Consider the following 20205-nt stretch of genomic DNA (forward strand, 5'->3'; position numbering starts at 1 on the left):
CAAGTAAATGACCAACCTAGCAAGACAATTGACCTACCTGACAAAGAAAAGGACCAGGCGAACCAAGACAACTGACCGAATGCAGCAAATGTAGATTGAGCTAAGAATGTTGTACACAAATGTTTACATGAGAAGTGGGAATTCCCGTGCTCACATATTGAACACGGAATGCGCTGTGGGTGGAGTTACTTCCATTGTTTCAGCTGACGATCCTAGCTTGTGATTGTCACGTCAAGACAAACTAGACTAGTGCCAGCAGTTCAAGACAAACTAGACTAGTGCAAGCACGTCAAGACAAACTAGACCAGCACGTCAAGACAAACTAGACTAGTGCCAGCAGTTCAAGACAAACTAGACTAGTGCAAGCACGTCAAGACAAACTAGACCAGCACGTCAAGACAAACTAGACTAGTGCAAGCACGTCAAGACAAACTAGACCAGCACCAGCAGGTCAAGACAAACTAGACTAGTGCAAGCAGGTCAAGACAAACTAGACTAGTGCCAGCAGTTCAAGACAAACTAGACTAGTGCAAGCACGTCAAGACAAACTAGACTAGTGCAAGCACGTCAAGACAAACTAGACTAGTGCAAGCACGTCAAGACAAACTAGACCAGCACGTCAAGACAAACTAGACTAGTGCAAGCACGTCAAGACAAACTAGACTAGTGCAAGCACGTCAAGACAAACTAGACTAGTGCAAGCAGGTCAAGACAAACTAGACTAGTGCCAGCACGTCAAGACAAACTAGACTAACACGATTCGAACTTGGTGAGTTTTTTTTTCTAAACGCACAATTTGGGAATTCTTTTATTTTGTCCCCGAGTAAAGTAACACTAGCAAATAACTGGCTAGATTCAAGTGACCCTGCCGCTTCGCTACAGCCAATGGTACATCGAGCGAGAATAGTCACTAAGTCGTGAGGCCCATTAAATATTTTTTTTAAAATCATGCACGGTGTAATTAAAACTAATACAGGCATAAAATCCTGACTGTTTGGTTTTTCGGACTTTTCAACGTTTTTTGTTTCCGGTAATTAGATCTAAACACAATTTTTAAAAATGGCAAAAGCAATTTGGTTTTTACATGGTAATGGCGACATAAAACAATGACACCCTGTTATTGGATAGGCTAGCATAAATTGTATTATACCAAATGTAAACAAAATGGCGGAACTAGGTCATGTGGTTTAAAATAGCATTGTGTTACTTAAAAACTTTATCCTCAAAATTTTGTAAACAAATAACAAGGAGTTCCTGTACAGCCAATCAATATATTTTGTCTTACAAAAGTGAAACATCCGGTTATAACTTAGGCTTGGTGAAAATAAATAGAAATGTAGCCTTAATATCAACACATTTTTTTCTCAAGTTATCTGGATTTGCAACTTGAATAACAAAGACAATAGATTCTAAAAATATTAAATTTCTGACTTATTTTTAGGCTTAAGTTTTTTTGTTGTTGTTTTAACGCCTTCCTTGATTGCAAAATCTAAAAAAAAAAAAAAAAAAAAAAAAAAAAAAAAAAAAAAAAAAAGATTTTTATCCATGTCAACAATAAGAATTCTCGTCACATGGGTCATGTCCACATGGGTCATGTCCACATGGGTCATGTCCAATGACCCCATAGGCCGTGGTTGGTTCTTGCAGCCTTGACCAACTGTTAGGGCTGGTAGGGCTGGTTTTAGAACGAGAACGTACTTGGCGTGTTGATTACGTCACCTAACACCAACTTACTTTTGATGTAGGTCATCTAACACCAACTTACTGTTGTTGATTACGTCACCTAACACCAACTTACTGTTGTTGAAGTAGGTCATCTAATACCAACTTACTGTTGTTGATGTAGGTCATCTAACACCAACTTACTGTTGTTGATGTAGGTCCCAGGACGCCATGTTTAAATCAACGTTTGACAGTTGGCGGCGGCCACTTCCGGTGTACGACCACAAGCAGCAGATGAGGACCCGCGCGAGGGAGGAGAGGAGGAAGAGGGAGGGAGACGCCATCTTGACAGAAAACTGCAGGAACACAATCCAAATAAACAAAAGAGTGGTAGGTCATTCTCAGGTCTTAAGGTCTTTCTTTTTTCTTTCAACAGGTCACTAGGTCTTACACTTTTTACTTTCTCCGATATAGAGATGAAGTATTGTGATCGAGATGAATCATTTTCTTTTGTTCATTTATTTTTTTTTTTTTACATTTTTACCCTTGTATCACCTCCTATATTTTTCGTGTACGGAATATAAAGGATGCGAAAACTCGAGATTTGGACACATTTGGACACATTTGGACACATTTGGACACATGTCGACACATTTGGACACATGTGGACACATTTTGACCAATTACAACCTTCCGAAGCCATAGAAATATGAAATTTCAACCCTGTCCGTCTGTCTGTCTTTGTGTGTGTAAACGTGATCACTTTAGTGCATATTCAGTATTTCGTCAAATGTGTAGTTTTCTATCATATTTTGGACAATTTTCGATAACCGGAAGTGGTACTTTATTTTGTTTACGTGGGAACGATATACAATAAGTATAAGATCTTATACTTAGATTATTTTCAAAAGTACCGTTTAAGTTTGGTGAACAAAATTTATACTTAGGTATAAAATTTAATCCATTTTATACTTTAAACGAGAAAAATGGCCCGTTGAGGAAGGATACACCGGGCGCTAGGTTGATAGTGCTGTCTCTTTTCTCTAAACAAAAACCACCCCCCCCCCACACACACCACCCCCACCCCCACCCACACCCCCACCCACACCACCCCAACCCCCCACCCCCCCCACACACCACCCCCCCACACACCACCCCCCCCCCACCCCCACCCCTACACACACCACCCCACACACACACCACCCCCCACCCCCACCCCCCACCCCCCCCCCCCCCCCCAAAAAAAAACATGTCTACCGTCCCATTCAACGAAATATAATTATATACTTTTTCCAGTGTCCGCCCCCTCCCCGAAAATTCTACACCCGCCCCCGAAATTTTCAAGTACCCTCACCCCTCTCCGGGGAGGAAAAAGTCTAAATTAAAACCACCCCCCCACTCACCCCCACCCCCCCCCCACACACACACCACCACCCCCCCCACCCCCCACCCACCCCCCCCCCCCAAAAAAAAAGCATGTCTACCGTCCCATTCAACAAAATATAATTATATACTTTTTCCAGTGTCCGCCCCCTCCCCGAAAATTCTACCCCCGCCCCCGAAAATTTCAAGTACCCCCACCCCTCTCCGGGGAGGAAAAAGTCTAAATTAAAACCACCCCCCCCCCACTCACCCCCCACCCCCCCCCCCACTCACCCCCCATCCCCCCCCCCCCACACACCCCCCCTCCCCCCACCCCCCACCCACAACCCCCCCCCCCCCCCCTAAAAAAAACATGTCTACCGTCCCATTCAACGAAATATAATTATATACTTTTTCCAGTGTCCGCCCCTCCCCGAAAATTCTACCCCCGCCCCCGAAAATTTCAAGTACCCCCCACCCCTCTCCGGGGAGGAAAAAGTCTAAATTAAAACCACCACCCCACTCAACCCCCCCACCCCACCCCCACCCCCCTCAGACGTTCTTACGCGGGGGTGGGGCTTCGCCCCTACCCGAAGAATTGTATGCAAGAAACTCTTCACGCAAACCATTTAGATTAGACAACATTTCCTTTTTTTCAATGTTTCAATGACGTCATTACATTACTGTGTGCACTCTCTGGTTTGAGATTATGTTCTACTCTACGCTAAATGTGTCGACGTCATATTTCGTTTTTCGAATTACTGTGCAGGTTTTTAAATTCCTTGTGTTTTCTCTAGAGCGTTCTTGTCAGACAGATAGATAGATAGAGAGACAGCGAAACTATTATTATAGATTTTGAGAAATTTGCGGTCACCGTAAGTAGTACTTTTACGGTATATCTTATTTCTCAAAAATGTCACTTCTAAAGGACCGATACGTTTCACGTAGGTATAGACTCGATGACAATGCACTGTGACATAAAATGCGATGTTTGTTTATCGATTTAATCAACGTCTTTTTTTTATAAAGTACTAATATTTTACGAGCTTCTATACGTATATTGTTTTCGTTCAATAGGTGCGCGATTTTTTTAATACCCTGATTTAACCTTAAAGTGACATTTTCCTTTAAGTATAAAAATACTCAAGAAAATTGAAATGGAAAAAAATTATGTAATTTTGCCTGTTTTATCTAGTAATGTATGTAAAGAAGGGTATAAATAGTGAATTTTGCCTGTATAGATGATGAATTTCGCCTGTATAAATGCTGAATTTTGTATGTTTTATCTAGTAATATCTCTAAAAAAAGGTATTAATGATGACTTTTGCCTGTATAAATGATGACTTTTGCCTGTATAAATGATGACTTTTGCCTGTATAAATGATGACTTTTGCCTGTATAAATGATGACTTTTGCCAGTATAAATGATGACTTTTGCCTGTATAAATGATGACTTTTGCCTGTATAAATGATGACTTTTGCCTATATAAATGATGACTTTTGCCTGTATAAATGATGACTTTTGCCTGTATAAATGATGACTTTTGCCTGTATAAATGATGACTTTTGCCTGTATAAATGATGAGTTTTGCCTGCAGATTGGCGTCTTCCGTCCGACAGACAACCTGCCCAGCTACCAGGTCAAACTTAGACACCATCAGCCATACAGGTCTAAGGGAGGCAAGTGCTAGACTGTATCGTTAGGTTGGGTTACTGCCCTTGTTTGTATCGTAGGACAAGCTGGGTTACTGTCCTTGTTTGATTGTATCGTAAGACAGTTTGGGTTACTGTCCTTGATTGATTGTATTTGTTAAAGCGCGAGTCTAACAAAATGGGAACACTGAGCAGTAAAATCTGACCAAACCTCCCCTCCTCCCTTAACCTCCCCTCCTCCCTACAACCCCCCCCCCCTCCTGCCAAACGTATAATTGAAATCTACCTCACCTTTTCAATATCTGGCTACATCCCCCTACCCACAAAGTTGTGATCCAGCTATATCCCCCCCTCCCCCCCCCCACCCACCAGAGCTGTGACCCATGTTCTTGTTGCAGCTATACGTACATCATTCCCGCCATTTTCTGAAGAATGCATCAAAAGTCGACCGGAATATTTCACAGAGGAGTGGATGGATACAGATCAGGTCGTTCATAAACATGACGTCATCGGATATGCCAGCTTGATTGCTAATTTAGACAAGTAGGTCCCTGAAAGCAGGCATTTAGACAAGTAGGTCCCTGAAAGCAGGCATTTAGACAAGTAGGTCCTTTGCAAGTAGGTGTCCGGTCAAAAACCCCCTGGACATAAACCCCCCGACATAAACCCCCTGGACAAAAACCCCCCGCGACATAAACCCCCTGGACACCCCCCCCCCCCGCGATATAAACCCCCCGGATAATAACCCCCGGACTGAGGTTTATATAAGGAAAAAATAACGATGATGTGAACCACGAAATTAAAAAAAATTACATTAAATTAATTTTTTACGACTAAGAAAATAGTTTCTACCTAAAAAAAATGCTTTTCGAAATCAAGGAGTGACCTTAGTTGTATTTGATCAAAGATCGGGCACCGACAACACCTTAGATATAAGTCATCCACACAGAGGCGTAGCGACCCTTCCCGGCGCCCGGGGACATACTTTCAATTTGGTGCCCCCTCGGGAGCAAATTTTCGATTTGCACCCCCCCCCCCTCGAACTTTTCATTTGCACCCCCCCCTCAAACTTTCAATTTGGCGCCCCCCCCCCTAAGGTCGGCGCCCGGGGACATATGTCCCCCCCCCGCCCCCCCCCCCCCCTCGCTACGCCTCTGCATCCACATGTGGGAGCCGTGTGGATCAAAGCAACACATTCTAAACAATTCAAAAGATGTGAGGGATTCACCGGCGGAAGCTTGGTTCATATCCACCTTGGCATACAAAAGCATGGTATAAATATAAAATCAAATTTGTTTCTCGACAAATCGTATATTTTCTGGAATGGAGTTCGTTCAATCCAATAAAGGAAATTTAAAGGTGATTTTTGAAGGCTAGGTTTATGTCAAGCAAAAAGATCTGGCGAACGGCGTTGTGTCATTTGAGTGTTCCAAAAGACGCAACAAGGCAGAATGCAAAGCAAAAATAAAGATTTATGGTGAACAGCTTGTTGGACGATGTAATGAACATTCGCATGGACCAGATCCATCTCAACTGGAAGTGTGTAAAGTAGTGCAGCAGATGAAACAACTGGCAGAAGAAACGGAAGCAACACCCCAGCAGATCATCACTCAGTCCATTACTACGATTACGGAAGATGCTAAGGCCAAGCTGCCCTCGATTCCACACATACGGCGTAACATCAGGCGTCAACGTCAAACGCTAAAACACCCACTGTCTGATCCAAGGAATGTTGATGATATAATCATTCCTGAATAAAATACAATGACACAAGATGGACAACAATTTCTTCTGTTCGATTCCGGTGCCAAATCAAAAGGTAGGATGTTTTTGTTTGGAACCAAGGACAACCTTAGGTTATTGGAGGTTAATCAGCTCTGGTTTATGGATGGTACATTCAAAACAGCTCCTGCACTGTTTTCACAACTGTACAGAGTCCATGCATTGATCAATTGACGGACTGTTCCATGTGTTTATGCCTTACTTCAAAACAAAACACAGGAAATATACACAGCACTCTTACAGCAGCTAACGGTCTTAAACACAAACCTGCAACCAATTTCTATTATGATTGACTTTGAAATGGCTGTGATAAAAAGTGTTGAAAGGGTATTTCCAGAGTGTGAGGTAAAAGGATGTTTCTTCCATCTTAGCCAAAATATATACAGAAAAATTCAGGACTCTGGCCTTCAACAACTCTACCAAGTTGATAGTGAATTTGCTCTCAAGCTCAGAATGCTAACTGCGTTGGCCTTTGTTTCCATCGAACACATGTGTTATGCCTTTGAAAAATTATTGGAAATTTTCCCCCAAGAAGCAATGCCGATTGCAGACTACTTTGAGGACTACTATATTGGCAGACCACAACGTCGAGGTCGGAGACAGCCATTGTTTCCACTTGACATGTGGAACATGCACACACGTGCTGAAGACCATATGCCAAAAACAAACAGCTCAGTTGAAGGCTGGCACAGAAGTTTTCAGTCGCATATGGGATGTTGCCACCCAAATATTTGGAAATTTATTGACTTTATTAAAAAGGAACAATCTCTCCAAGAGGTTTATTGTACACAGATTAATTCAGGTCACTGTTTACCAAAACAAAACAAAAAATATATTGATAGCAGCTCTCGAATTTTAACTGTTGTTAAAAATTTTAATGAGTCCACCATTATTGAGTATTTGCGAGGCATCGCTCACAATCTGTCTTTTTAAAGTTATAATAAAAATAAAAGTTTTTTCCTCATGTTTGTTTTGTATTTTTATATTAATTTTGTTTCTCGTCATCTTAAGTTTTTCCTTACATAAACCTCAATTGGGGGGTTTTTGTCCAGGGGGTTTATATCGCGGGGGGGGTTTTGTCCAGGGGGTTTATATCGCGGGTTTTTTTTTTCCAGGGGGTTTATGTCGCAGGGGTTTTTTGTCCAGGGGGTTTATGTCGGGGGGTTTATGTCCAGGGGGTTTTTGACCGGGAGCCCTGCAAGTATGGGTGTGTGTGTGTGTGTGTGGTGGAGGAGGGGGGGGGGGTAATATGCATTTAGACATTTAGGTCAATTTTATTTTTTTTTTAAATTCATGTTCACCTTCAGTTCAGATATTCTAAAAATAGATGTTTTTGTAAAATAAAAGCGTCATAGAAAAAAAATATTTTTTTTAGGCTTTTTCATAAATAAATCGATTTTTCTGATTGTATGCGTCATTTTCACATCCTGCCCCCCCCCTCAAATCCCCCCCTCCCCCCGTACGTTTTCCTCTTGTTTCCCAGCAAACTGACTGAGGGTAACCTCCCCCCCCCCGTATGTTTTCCTCTTGTTTCCCAGCAAACTGACTGAGGGTAAAATATCCACCATTGTGAGGTACAAAGATAAAATCATCGCCATGAAAAAGGCCTTGAACCGTGCCCAAATACCGGCATCAGGGGTCAAAGTTCAATGGAGACTTGCATCAAAACAGAAAAGTCCAACCTTGTGTTTAGCCTATGTCATGCTCAACAGGTCAGTGGGTCAGTGGGTCAAGTATGACATGTCAATGTCTAGATGGGACGTGTCAATGTCTAAATGGGACGTGTCAATGTCTAACTGGGACGTGTCAATGTCTAAATGGGAAGTGTCAATGTCTAAATGGGACGTGTCAATGTCTAATGTGTCAATGTCTAAATGGGACGTGTCAATGTCTAAATTGGACGTGTCAATGTCTTACTGGGACGTGTCAATGTCTAAATGGAAAGTGTCAATGTCTAAATGGGACGTGTCAATGTCTAAAATGGACGTGTCAATGTCTAAATGGGAAGTGTCAATGTCTAAATGGGACGTGTCAATGTCTAAATGGGACATGTCAATATCTAGACGAGATGTGTCAATTTCTAATGTGTCAATGTCTAAATGGGACGTGTCAATGTCTAGATATAATGTGCCAATGTGAGTCACCTGCTAATCCCCCCCCCCCCGCCCCTCCCCTACAGATATGCCACTGTTGTAGCTTTGATCCAGCTCAGTGCCAACTCAGCAATTTGTGTCTTTGAGAGCATTGCAGGTGCTTTGAGGGCAGTCAATAACTCTGGCAGTAGACAGGCTTCACTCATTCTCATCGTGTCTTGGTGGCATTCACAGATGGCGAGGTGGGTTTTATCTGACATTCACAGATGGCGAGGTGGGTTTTATGTGCCATTCACAGATGGCGAGGTGGGTTTTATGTGCCATTCACAGATGGCGAGGTGGGTTTTATGTGCCATTCACAGATGGCGAGGTGGGTTTTATGTGCCATTCACAGATGGCGAGGTGGGTTTTATGTGACATTCACAGATAGCGAGGTGGGTTTTATGTGACATGTGACACTTAGATAAGGCTAGGTGGCTAACATAGGGTTACATTTAGTTTTATTGTGATGTTACCCACAACCATTTGATGTGGTTTTATTGTGTTGTTGCCCACAACCATTTGATGTGGTTTTATTGTGGTGTTTCCCACAACCATTTGATGTGGTTTTATTGTGGTATTGCCCACAACCATTTGATGTGGTTTTATTGTGGTATTGCCCACAACCATTTGATGTGGTTTTATTGTGGTGTTTCCCACAACCATTTGATGTGGTTTTATTGTGGTGTTTCCCACAACCATTTGATGTGGTTTTATTGTGGTATTGCCCACAACCATTTGATGTGGTTTTATTGTGGTATTGCCCACAACCATTTGATGTGGTTTTATTATGGTATTGCCCACAACCATTTGATGTGGTTTTATTGTGGTATTGCCCACAACCATTTGATGTGGTTTTATTGTGGTATTGCCCACAACCATTTGATGTGGTTTTATTGTGATGTTGCCCACAACCATTTGATGTGGTTTTATTGTGGTATTGCCCACAACCATTTGATGTGGTTTTATTGTGGTATTGCCCACAACCATTTGATGTGGTTTTATTGTGGTGTTGCCCACAACCATTTGATGTGGTTTTATTGTGGTGTTTCCCACAACCATTTGATGTGGTTTTATTGTGGTATTGCCCACAACCATTTGATGTGGTTTTATTGTGGTATTGCCCACAACCATTTGATGTGGTTTTATTATGGTATTGCCCACAACCATTTGATGTGGTTTTATTGTGGTATTGCCCACAACCATTTGATGTGGTTTTATTGTGGTATTGCCCACAACCATTTGATGTGGTTTTATTGTGATGTTGCCCACAACCATTTGATGTGGTTTTATTGTGGTATTGCCCACAACCATTTGATGTGGTTTTATTGTGGTATTGCCCACAACCATTTGATGTGGTTTTATTGTGATGTTGCCCACAACGATTTAATGTGGTTTTATTGTGATTTTGCCCACAACCATTTGATGTGATTTTATTGTGATGTTTCCCACAACCATTTGATGTGGTTTTATTGTGATGTTTCCCACAACCATTTGATGTGGTTTTATTGTGGTGTTGCCCACAACCATTTGATGTGGTTTTATTGTGGTATTTCCCACAACCATTTGGTGTGGTTTTATTGTGATATTTCCCACAACCATTTGATGTGATTTTATTGTGGTGTTGCCCACAACCATTTGATGTGGTTTTATTGTGATGTTGCCCACAACCATTTGATGTGGTTTTATTGTGGTATTGCCCACAACCATTTGATGTGGTTTTATTGTGGTATTGCCCACAACCATTTGATGTGGTTTTATTGTGGTATTGCCCACAACCATTTGATGTGGTTTTATTGTGGTATTGCCCACAACCATTTGATGTGGTTTTATTGTGATGTTGCCCACAACCATTTGATGTGGTTTTATTGTGGTATTGCCCACAACCATTTGATGTGGTTTTATTGTGGTATTGCCCACAACCATTTGATGTGGTTTTATTATGATGTTTCCCACAACCATTTGATGTGGTTTTATTGTGGTGTTGCCCACAACCATTTGATGTGGTTTTATTGTGGTATTTCCCACAACCATTTGGTGTGGTTTTATTGTGATATTTCCCACAACCATTTGATGTGATTTTATTGGGGTGTTGCCCACAACCATTTGATGTGGTTTTATTGTGATGTTGCCCACAACCATTTGATGTGGTTTTATTGTGGTATTGCCCACAACCATTTGATGTGGTTTTATTGTGGTATTGCCCACAACCATTTGATGTGGTTTTATTGTGGTATTGCCCACAACCATTTGATGTGGTTTTATTGTGGTATTGCCCACAACCATTTGATGTGGTTTTATTGTGATGTTGCCCACAACCATTTGATGTGGTTTTATTGTGATGTTGCCCACAACCACTTGATGTGGTTTTATTGTGATGTTTCCATCGACAGCGCGTCCGTACGAGAGCGCATCAAACAGAACAAGTCACAGACAGAAAAATGGCTGCTCAGCCAGGGGGTGGGGGCGCTTGACAACGTGTGTACGGAGAAAACCCCGACAGGTGGGTGTGGTTGATAAAATGGGAGGGGCGTGAACAGTTGACATGTGGGTGTGATTGATAAAATGCGAGGGGCGTGAACAGTTGACATGTGGGTGTGATTGATAAAATGCGAGGGGCGTGAACAGTTGACATGTGGGTGTGATTGATAAAATGGGAGGGGCGTGAACAGTTGACATGTGGGTGTGATTGATAAAATGCGAGGGGCGTGAACAGTTGACATGTGGGTGTGATTGATAAAATGGGAGGGGCGTGAACAGTTGACATGTGGGTGTGATTGATAAAATGGGAGGGGCGTGAACAGTTGATATGTGGTCAGCCTAACACGCGGGGAGGTTGTGGTTGGACAGATATGTGATATGGAGGACAGTTTACAGGCAGTGGGCGGAGCATGGGGCAATGATGTTAGCTTGAGAAACAAACAGCTGTTGAGAATAAGTGGGTGTGGCTTGTGATGGATGGTAAATATGAATGGCGTGACGAAGGGCATCTCATGTGAAGGAGGGCGTGGTATGTAATAAAGGGGGCGTGGCTTGCAACTATCTGTATCTCCGCAGATTCACAAAGCTATGTGACAGAGACTGGTAGCAAGCCTCCAGATGTTCAGGTAAAACATTGCCACCTGTAAAGGTGTCACTCTCACCATTAAAGGTGTCACTCTCAGTTTTATATGTGTCACTTTAATGAATGCAAGATTGTAACATTTGAGCATTGTATGACGTAGCTTTTGAGCAAAGTATGACGTAGCATGTGTTAGGTTGCGTGACGTGTATCCCATGTGTGACGTCAGTTGAGCTCCGTATGACGTGATCTACAGGCTGGCATGACGCTGAAGCTGACGCAGGGCAAGAAGCGGGGTGACATGACGCTGACGCCGACTGCCAGCAAACCCAGACAGCCCAGCCCGCCTCGGCACAATAAGGGCCACGACAGCCGCCGCCAGAAGCCCAACATGAGACACGACAGCCACCAACAGAAGCACAACATGAGACACGACAGCCACCAACAGAAGCACAACATGAGACACGACAGCCACCAACAGAAGCACAACATGAGCCACGACAGCAGCCACAAGAAGCACGGCTTTAAGTCCGTAGCACTGGCTGTCATGGCCGTGATCAAACATGCTGATGAATTTGCTTAACCACGCCCACAAAATTTGTTTAACCACGCCCACAAAAAGATGCTAGCCTTTATTCTGACAGATTCGTTTCCATTTTCCTGAGACCCCATAGCACTTCACCATTACGTCATATCTGAAGCACAACACCATAGCACCATAGAACCACAACACCATAACATCTCAGCACCTTAGAACAACACAACACCATAACACCATAACACCTCAGCACCATCGAACAACAGAACACCTCAGCTCCATAGAACAACACAACACCATAGCAGCACAGCAGCACATGATAGACAGCCTTTACACAAACTTGAAGCAAACGAAAAGGGAAATTCCCGAACACGACCTCTTGAACACGGAAGAGACCAAAACCTGACCCTGACCCTACCCTTGACGCGGGTCATTTCCTTTCTCACGACCCAAGTTGGCTTTACAACAATTTACATGGCTCGGCACATCTCCGTCAGGCATGTAGGTCTGACCTGGATTTGAACTCAATTTTCGGTAGGTGGTTAGGAGAAACGTCTGGATTACGATTTCAGCTAGGTAAATAAATACGATTCGGGTCAATAGAGCAAGATAACCTAAGGAGCTTGAGTACAATTTGTAAATAGTCTAATTGTCCGGTAGTCTAATTGTCCGGTAGTCTAATTGTCCGGTAGTCTAATTGTCCGGTAGTCTAATTGTCCGGTAGTCTAATTCAGTGGCGTAGCGAGGTCGGGTGTCACCCGGTGCGGCACATAATGGTGTCATCCCCAGAGGCGTAGCGACACTTCCCGGGGACAAACTTTCAAGATTTCGATTTGCGCCCCCCCCCCCTCAAACTTTCGATTTGCACCCCCCCCCCTCAAGTTTTTCTCTATATATTTTGCTATTTTTTGCCTTGGTGTCATCCCCCTAAATGGTGTCACCCGGTGCGGTCCGCACCCCCCCCCCTCGCTACGCCCCTGGTCTAATTGTCCGACAGTCAGAGTTTCTTTCGCCCCCCCCCAACCCCCGAACACAATGGAATTTATATAGAAAATATATACTTTTAAAAGTCCCCCCTCCCCCCCAGCGAAAATTTCAAGTGCCATGCCTCTCCCCCCCCCCCCCCCGGAGTGAAAAGTCTGGAAGAATCACTGCTAAATGTCTAATTGTCCGGTAGTCTAATTGTCCGGTGGTCTAATTGTCCGGTAGTCTAATTGTCCGGTGGTCTAATTGTCCGGTAGTCTAATTGTCCGGTAGTCTAATTCCGGTAGTCTAATTGTCCGGTAGTCTAATTGTACGGTAGTCTAATTCCGGTAGTCTAATTGTCCGGTAGTCTAATTGTCCGGTAGTCTAATTCCGGGAGTCTAATTGTACGGTGGTCTAATTGTCCGGTAGTCTAATTGTCCGGTAGTCTAATTCCGGTAGTCTAATTGTTCGGTAGTCTAATTGTACAGTAGTCTAGTTGTCTGGTAGTCTAATTGTCCGGTAGTCTAATTGTACGGTAGTCTAATTGTCCGGTAGTCTAATTGTACGGTAGTCTAATTGTCCGGTAGTCTAATTGTACGGTAGTCTAATTGTCCGGTAGTCTAATTGTACGGTAGTCTAATTGTCCGGTAGTCTAATTGTCCGGTAGTCTAATTGTCCGGTAGTCTAATTGTCCGGTAGTTTAATTGTACGGTAGTCTAATTGTCCGGTAGTCTAATTGTCCGGTAGTCTAATTGTCCGGTAGTGTAATTGTCCGGTAGTCTAATTGTCCGGTAGTCTAATTGTCCGGTAGTCTAGTTGTATTAGTACTTAAGTGACGAAAATGGGGTTATTACTAAGTACCTAGCTGATGTAGGTCATCTAACACCAAATTACTGTTGTTGATGTAGGTCATCTAACACCAACTTACTGTTGTTGATGTAGGTCATCTAACACCAACTTACTGTTGTTGATGTAGGTCATCTAACACCAACTTACTGTTGTTGATGTAGGTCCCAGGACGCCATGTTTAAATCAACGTTTGACAGTTGGCGGCGGCCACTTCCGGTGTACGACGACAAGCAGCAGATGAGGACCCGCGCGAGGGAGGAGAGGAGGAAGAGGAAGGAAAATGCCATCTTGACAGAAAACTGCAAGCAGACGATAATCTTGGGCAAAAGAGGGGTGGTTACATTTGTAGTTACATTTGTAGTTACATTTGAGTTACATTTCAAATGACATTTGAAGTTATATTTCAAATGACATTTGAAGTTATATTTCAAATGACATTTGAAGTTATATTTGAACCTAACAATATCCCGAGTGAAGGTTATAATAGTGCCTGCTTTTTCTAGTGTCTCTAAAGAAAAGTATAACTGATGACTTTTTCCTGTATAAATGATGACTTTTGCCTGTATAAATGATGACTTTTGCCTGTATAAATGATGACTTTTGCCTGTATAAATGATGACTTTTGCCTGTATAAATGATGACTTTTGCCTGTATAAATAATGGATTTTGCCTGTATAAATGATGACTTTTGCCAGTATAAATGATGACTTTTGCCTGTATAAATAATGGATTTTGCCTGTATAAATGATGACTTTTGCCTGTATAAATGATGACTTTTGCCAGTATAACTGATGACTTTTGCCTGTATAAATGATGACTTTTGCCAGTATAAATAATGGATTTTGCCTGTATAACTGATGACTTTTGCCTGTATAAATGATGACTTTTGCCTGTATAAATGATGACTTTTGCCAGTATAAATGATGACTTTTGCCTGTATAAATGATGACTTTTGCCAGTATAACTGATGACTTTTGCCTGTATAAATGATGACTTTTGCCAGTATAAATAATGGATTTTGCCTGTATAACTGATGACTTTTGCCTGTATAAATGATGACTTTTGCCTGTATAAATAATGGATTTTGCCTGTATAAATGATGACTTTTGCCTGTATAAATGATGACTTTTGCCTGTATAAATGATGACTTTTGCCTGTATAAATAATGGATTTTGCCTGTATAAATGATGACTTTTGCCTGTATAAATGATGACTTTTGCCTGTATAAATAATGGATTTTGCCTGTATAAATGATGACTTTTGCCTGTATAAATGATGACTTTTGCCAGTATAACTGATGACTTTTGCCTGTATAAATGATGACTTTTGCCAGTATAAATAATGGATTTTGCCTGTATAACTGATGACTTTTGCCTGTATAAATGATGACTTTTGTCTGTATAAATGATGACTTTTGCCTGTATAAATGATGACTTTTGCCTGTATAAATGATGACTTTTGCCTGTATAAATAATGGATTTTGCCTGTATAAATGATGACTTTTGCCTGTATAAATGATGACTTTTGCCTGTATAAATAATGGATTTTGCCTGTATAAATGATGACTTTTGCCTGTATAAATGATGACTTTTGCCTGTATAAATGATGACTTTTGCCTGTATAAATAATGGATTTTGCCTGTATAAATGATGACTTTTGCCTGTATAAATGATGACTTTTGCCTGTATAAATGATGACTTTTGCCTGTATAAATGATGACTTTTGCCTGTATAAATAATGGATTTTGCCTGTATAAATGATGACTTTTGCCTGTATAAATGATGACTTTTGCCAGTATAAATGATGACTTTTGCCTGTATAAATGATGACTTTTGCCTGTATAAATGATGACTTTTGCCTGTATAAATGATGAGTTTTGCCTGTATAAATGATGAGTTTTGCCAGTATAAATGATGACTTTTGCCTGCAGATTGGCGTCTTCCGTCCGACAGACAACCTGCCCAGCTACCAGGTCAAGCTTAGACACCATCAGCCATACAGGTCTAAGGGAGGCAAGTGCTAGACTGTATCATTAGGTTGGGTTACTGCCCTTGTTTGTATCGTAAGACAGGTTGGGTTACTGCCCTTGTTTGTATCGTAAGACATGTTGGGTTGCTGTCCTTGTTTGATTGTATCGTAAGACAGGCTGGGTTACTGTCCTTGTTTGTGTCGTAAGACATGTTGGGTTACTGTCCTTGATTGATTGTATTTGTTAAAGCGCGAGTCTAACAAAATGGGAACACTGAGCAGTAAAATCTGACCAAACCTCCCCTCCAACCTAAACCTCCCCTCCTCCCTACACCCCCCCCCCTCCTGCCAAACCTACAATTGAAATCTACCTCACCTTTTCAAAATCCCCCCACCCAGAAAGTTGTGATCCGGCTATATCCCCCCCCCCCCCCCCACCCACCAGAGCTGTGACCCATGTTCTTGTTGCAGCTATACGTACATCATTCCCGCCATTTTCTGAAGAATGCATCAAAAGTCGACCGGAATATTTCACAGAGGAGTGGATGGATACAGATCAGGTCGTTCATAAACATGACGTCATCGGATATGCCAGCTTGATTGCTAATTTAGACAAGTAGGTCCCTGAAAGCAGGCATTTAGACAAGTAGGTCCCTGCAAGTAAGGGTGTGTGTGGTGGTGGGGTGGGGTAACAGGCATTTAGACAAGTAGGTCCCTGCAAGTAAGGGTGTGTGTGGTTGGGGGGGGGGGGGGGTAACAGGCATTTATTACGTCCCACAAATCAGCCAGGCCAGGATGGACTGGGTCAGCCTGACCTGGAGTAGGTCAAGGGAAAGGGAAGCAAGGAGAAACTGCCCAAAACATTTGAGTGGCGTGGGGTGGCTCTAGCCCTTTGTCAAGTCACATGGGCTTCAGATGATTTAGTCAGGTCACATGGGCTTCAGATGATTTAGTCAAGTCACATGGGCTTCATGTGATTTAGTCAAGTCACATGGGCTTCAGATGATTTAGTCAAGTCACATGGGCTTCAGATGATTTAGTCAGGTCACATGGGCTTCAGATGATTTAGTCAAGTCACATGGGCTTCATGTGATTTAGTCACGTCACATGGGCTTCAGATGATTTAGTCAAGTCACAATAGCTTCAGATGATTTAGTCAAGTCACATGGGCTTCAGATGATTTAGTCAAGTCACATGGGCTTCAGATGATTTAGTCAAGTCACAGGGGCTTCCTATAAGTTGTGTGGTGTTGATATATAACATGTTATTTAATTATCTGACTGATAAAGTGAAAGACAAACATGCCAGTCTCCCCCACCCCCTCTAACCTCAAACCTCCCCCCCCCCCGTATGTTTTCCTCTTGTTCCCCAGCAAACTGACTGAGGGTAAAATATCCACCATTGTGAGGTACAAAGATAAAATCATCGCCATGAAAAAGGCCTTGAACCGTGCCCAAATACCGGCATCAGGGGTCAAAGTTCAATGGAGACTTGCATCAAAACAGAAAAGTCCCAAGTTGTGTTTAGTCTTTGTTATGCTCAACAGGTCAGTGGGTCAGTGGGTCAAAGGTCATCCAGATATGACATGTCAATGTCTAAATGGGACGTGTCAATGTCTAGATGGGACGTGTCAATGTCTAGATATAATGTGCCAATGTGAGTCACCTGCTAATCCCCCCCCCGCCCCCGCCCCTCCCCTACAGATTTGCCACTGTTGTAGCTTTGATCCAGCTCAGTGCCAACTCAGCAATTTGTGTCTTTGAGAGCATTGCAGGTGCTTTGAGGGCAGTCAATAACTCTAGCAGTAGACAGGCTTCACTCATTCTCATCGTGTCTTGGTGGCATGCACAGATGGCGAGGTGGGTTTTATCTGACATTCACAGATGGCGAGGTGGGTTTTATGTGACATTCACAGGTGGCGAGGTGGGTTTTATGTGACATTCACAGATAGCGAGGTGGGTTTTATGTGACATGTGACACTTACATAAGGCTAGGTGGCCAACATACGGTTACATTTAGTTTTATTGTGATGTTTCCCACAACCATTTGATGTGGTTTTATTGTGATGTTGCCCACAACCATTTGATGTGGTTTTATTGTGATGTTGCCCACAACCATTTGATGTGGTTTTATTGTGATGTTTCCCACAACCATTTGATGTGGTTTTATTGTGATGTTTCCCACAACCATTTGATGTGTTTTTATTGTGGTGTTGCCCACAACCATTTGATGTGGTTTTATTGTGGTATTGCCCACAACCATTTGATGTGGTTTTATTGTGATGTTTCCCACAACCATTTGATGTGATTTTATTGTGATGTTGCCCACAACCATTTGATGTGGTTTTATTGTGATGTTGCCCACAACAATTTGATGTGATTTTATTGTGATGTTACCCACAACCATTTGATGTGGTTTTATTGTGATGTTGCCCACAACCATTTGATGTGGTTTTATTGTGATGTTTCCATCGACAGCGCGTCCGTACGAGAGCGCATCAAACAGAACAAGTCACAGACAGAAAAATGGCTGCTCAGCCAGGGGGTGGGGGCGCTTGACAACGTGTGTACGGAGAAACCCCCGACAGGTGGGTGTGGTTGATAAAATGGGAGGGGCGTGAACAGTTGACATGTGGGTGTGATTGATAAATGGGAGGGGCACGACAGGTGGGTGTTGACAGTTGACAATTAGTGGGCTGGGCATGTACCAGTTGACAGTCGGTGGGCGGGGCATATGGCAGTTGACAGCTGGTGGGCGTGGCATGTAACGATGTATTTCTCCACAGATCCAAAACAAACATCAGAAGAGGACGACCAAAGACCACAGGACCACCAGGTAAAAAGTGGCAGCTGATTGTTAATTAGATTCATCATTAATTAATTAGATGTCTTGTTGATGCTGACATTAGGCTCTCTTCCAAGCCTCCGACACCTCCCCTCCCACACCTCCACTCCCTAACCTCCCCTCCGACATCTCCCCTCCGACATCTCCCCCACACCTCCCCTCCCACACCTATCACCACACCTCCCCCACACCTCCCCCACACCTCCCCTCCCACACCTCCCCCCACACCTCCCCTCCGACACCTCCCCTCCCACACCTCCCCTCCCCAGCATACACGCGTTTAACCTATATCAGGTGAACTTACAAACATGGGTCCTGGTAGGACATGGTCCTTCTGGGTCCTTCTGGGTCCTTCTGGGTCCTTGTGGTTGACAAAAAGTGGGTCATACTGTTGTATGACGTACGATTTGACCGTTGTATGACGTACGATTTGACCGTTATATGACGTACGATTTGACCGTTATATGACGTACGATTTGACCGTTATATGACGTACGATTTGACCGTTATATGACGTACGATTTGACCGTTATATGACGTACGATTTGACCGTTATATGACATACGACTTGACCGTTGTGTGACGTACTGTGACGCAAATGTTGAGCACTGTGTGACGTAAGTTGTCTTGCAGCACGGGATCACGCTGAAGTACGCTAGCCCCAAGCCCCGGGCTGACCTGTCCGCTATCTCTGAGAACTACATCCACCAGCTCAAGGCCAGCCTCTCCCGCATCAACGTCAGCAGCGAACACATCGTCAGCCGTCGGAACACGAGGGCCTACCTCAAGGGCACCATGATGGGCGTCTTAGTGACTGTCCGTGAACGTGATTGAATGGAAGACATCAGGTGACATCAGATGACATCAGATGACATCAGATGACATCAGATGACATCAAGTGACATCAGGTGACATCAGATGACATCAGACCTGAAGCTTGTCACATCCCATGGTGTAGATGAGTCCAAATGTTTACAGAGCGGCTATTGCTCTCATACATGGCGTCCATCTTGTGAGAAGACTTCAGAAGCTGTCGATTCATCTTGCCAAGTCTTTGATTAGTTAAAAAGTGTGAATGTGAACATCGAGAAATAGGAATACAATTTTTATGAGACATCATAAAATGGGTCAGCGTGACGTCATTTCTTGCTGTCAGTTGGTCTGTTTCTGTCTATATGTCTGTCTGTATGTCTGTCTCTTTGTATTGTCCACTCCGGAACGTTATTTTTTTGTAACCTACTGCATAAAATTTACCTTGACACTTCCCTTTCTATGGGTGATCTGGCTAACTTTATCGCCGTATCATTTACTTTGTTACTTCCCTTTGACCGCCGGGATCTGAAAGAACAACAATCAGACTTCTATGTTAGTGTAGGCTATTGTTTTAT

The 20205-nt window shown here is 43.0% G+C and overlaps 2 protein-coding genes across 2 annotated transcripts; both read left to right on the top strand.

Moving 5' to 3' along the window:
• Positions 1–636: 636 nt before the first annotated feature.
• LOC131958410 (uncharacterized) lies at positions 637–12235 on the top strand. The gene is made up of 9 exons (XM_059323428.1): positions 637–769; positions 1881–2052; positions 4623–4704; positions 5076–5220; positions 7998–8171; positions 8639–8794; positions 10985–11094; positions 11649–11698; positions 11909–12235. Exons 2-9 carry the CDS (start codon positions 1894–1896, stop codon positions 12233–12235), a joined length of 1203 nt encoding a protein of 400 aa, XP_059179411.1. The 5' UTR covers positions 637–769; positions 1881–1893.
• Positions 12236–12423: 188 nt separating this feature from the next.
• LOC131958401 (uncharacterized) lies at positions 12424–19929 on the top strand. Its single transcript, XM_059323410.1, has 9 exons — positions 12424–12724; positions 14167–14338; positions 15936–16017; positions 16445–16589; positions 17346–17519; positions 17677–17832; positions 18451–18560; positions 18759–18808; positions 19451–19929. Exons 2-9 carry the CDS (start codon positions 14180–14182, stop codon positions 19649–19651), a joined length of 1077 nt encoding a protein of 358 aa, XP_059179393.1. The 5' UTR covers positions 12424–12724; positions 14167–14179; the 3' UTR covers positions 19652–19929.
• The last annotated feature ends 276 nt before the right edge of the window (positions 19930–20205 follow it).

Source organism: Physella acuta, unplaced genomic scaffold, assembly GCF_028476545.2.
Source record: "Physella acuta isolate Inbredline_101_S28 unplaced genomic scaffold, ASM2847654v3 ptg001326l, whole genome shotgun sequence".
NCBI classification, from domain to species: domain Eukaryota; kingdom Metazoa; phylum Mollusca; class Gastropoda; family Physidae; genus Physella; species Physella acuta.

What these genes read in the sequence shown, in the direction of transcription:
- LOC131958410 (XM_059323428.1), top strand. Translation starts at nt 1,894, where the DNA reads ATGTTTAAATCAACGTTTGACAGTTGGCGGCGGCCACTTCCGGTGTAC. An exon ending in TTGATTGCTAATTTAGACAA is followed by an intron (nt 5,221 to 7,997) that starts GTAGGTCCCTGA and finishes CTTGTTTCCCAG; the next exon opens with CAAACTGACTGAGGGTAAAA. An exon ending in TGGCATTCACAGATGGCGAG is followed by an intron (nt 8,795 to 10,984) that starts GTGGGTTTTATC and finishes TTCCATCGACAG; the next exon opens with CGCGTCCGTACGAGAGCGCA.
- LOC131958401 (XM_059323410.1), top strand. Translation starts at nt 14,180, where the DNA reads ATGTTTAAATCAACGTTTGACAGTTGGCGGCGGCCACTTCCGGTGTAC. An exon ending in TGGCATGCACAGATGGCGAG is followed by an intron (nt 17,833 to 18,450) that starts GTGGGTTTTATC and finishes TTCCATCGACAG; the next exon opens with CGCGTCCGTACGAGAGCGCA. An exon ending in AAAGACCACAGGACCACCAG is followed by an intron (nt 18,809 to 19,450) that starts GTAAAAAGTGGC and finishes GTTGTCTTGCAG; the next exon opens with CACGGGATCACGCTGAAGTA.